General features: G+C 35.8%; 1 protein-coding gene across 1 annotated transcript; it reads left to right on the top strand.

Annotated features, from left to right (window-relative positions):
* The first annotated feature begins 931 nt into the window (after positions 1 to 931).
* LOC115891154 (craniofacial development protein 2-like) lies at positions 932 to 1636 on the top strand. The gene has a single exon (XM_030911554.1). It carries the CDS (start codon positions 932 to 934, stop codon positions 1634 to 1636), a length of 705 nt encoding a protein of 234 aa, XP_030767414.1.
* Positions 1637 to 1855: the final 219 nt, after the last annotated feature.

Genomic DNA, 1855 nt, shown 5'->3' with positions numbered 1-1855 from the left:
GCACGGTAAATCCCGCAAATTTGATCCCGCCGAATCACAGAGGGATCCCGCATTTGCGGGATCGAGCATTTGCGGGATTGCATTCCCTAGTTTCACCTCTATATTTTTGTATACTGTGTTACGATGCCATTACTTTTCGATTACTGAAGTAATTTTGAACTACACAGAATCTTTTAAAATTTTAATTTCGGCATGGAAATGTATAATATTAATTTTAATAAATTAAAATAACTTTAACGGTTTTACTCTTGGACAAATTTTATATATCTAAATCTAGCTTCTCTACGAAACAACTTAACTTCTAAAGCAGTAACACATACTAAATCAGACCTTCTCATATACATCAGTAGTTACCTGTTTCACACATTGAATGAATAGATTAAAGATTGAGAACATCAACAAAACCGGCAGGATCGGAAAGGAGTTTTGATATGGCTGACTTGAATTTCGGTTTCTCAGTGGAGTTCTACAGGGTGACCCAGGCTTCCGAAAGAGCTCTAACGTGCGGTACGTCCAAAAACTGGACATACGAAATCTCATGTAAATTTTGAAATTGTAAAATATTATCTCCCCAGATGATTTTATGCAAAAATTGTATTAGACTTTTTTAAGGAGGCGTTAAAATTGTATAGTATTTCCTGTACGGAGTGCTGAGACAAAAGTACTGAGACTCTTAATTCCTTTGACCGACGACGCCGACAAAGGCGCCGGCAAAAACAGTGCCGAAATTATGAGTCCAATTCTATTCCAACTGACTTCTGATAAACCATACTTTCGTCTAGAATTTCGTTTTATTTAGAATAGGTATCTAAAAGTGATTTGAAAAAGTCTACCTTCAAATTACTAAAAATTTATAATACGGTCCAGAGTAAGCTACAATTATTGAAATACCAGCAAAAATATGATTTTGAAATAGTCATTGTCAAATTCAATGTCACATTTTTTTAAATACAAGAATTTATATATAACTCCGCCTGGGGCAGCTGTGGGTGGATTGAGTAGCTCACAGTTGTCACTGCCGGTCCCAAGCCCGGATAAAGGAGGAGGGTTCTTAGGTAAGGCTAGCAACCTGCTTAAGGTAAAACACTCACATGCTCAAAGCACCGGTAATACAGCTTCGGAACCAGGATTGATTTCACAGATAACGACCAACGCGCGAAAAAGGACAAGGAACAAACTTTATATGAAGAAGCAACAAATAAGAATTGCATGCTGGAATATAAAAACAGTTTATTCGAAAGACCATGAACTAATTCCCGAACTCAACGAACATAAAATAGACATATGTGCACTTTCCGAAACAAAAAAGAAAGTTAAAGAAACAACAAAACTCAATAACTACATTTTAGTATACTCAGGCGTACCAAAAGACCAAAGAGCAACATCAGGCGTTGGAGTAGCTATAAATTATAAATATGAACAGAATATAGAAAGCATAGAATACGTGTGCGACAGAATCCTGAGAGTAAAGATTATGTTTGACCAACCCATTCACATTATATCAGTGTACGCACCCGACATTAATAAACCTGAAGAAATGTCAATGGACTTCTACGAAAATCTACAGTCAGCGATAGACAAAATACCAAGGCATGAAAAGATAATTCTGTTAGGGGATTTAAACGCAAGAATTTGAAACGAGGTAGTGGATGGAGGATGGAGTAAAACAAAAATACAACGAAAATATAACTAATATAAATGGCGAAATTTTGACCGAATTCTGTGGACAGAACGAACTGAGAATAAACAACACATATTTTCCCCATAAAGAACAACACAAATACACCTTCTATGACAATAGAAACAATAAATCAATAATCGATTATATCTTCACCAATCGAAGTTTCTTAGCTCA

This window comes from Sitophilus oryzae, unplaced genomic scaffold (genome assembly GCF_002938485.1).
Source record: "Sitophilus oryzae breed Bouriz unplaced genomic scaffold, Soryzae_2.0 scaffold_968_pilon_pilon, whole genome shotgun sequence".
NCBI classification, from domain to species: domain Eukaryota; kingdom Metazoa; phylum Arthropoda; class Insecta; order Coleoptera; family Curculionidae; genus Sitophilus; species Sitophilus oryzae.
This window is presented reverse-complemented; position numbering and strand designations above follow the sequence as displayed.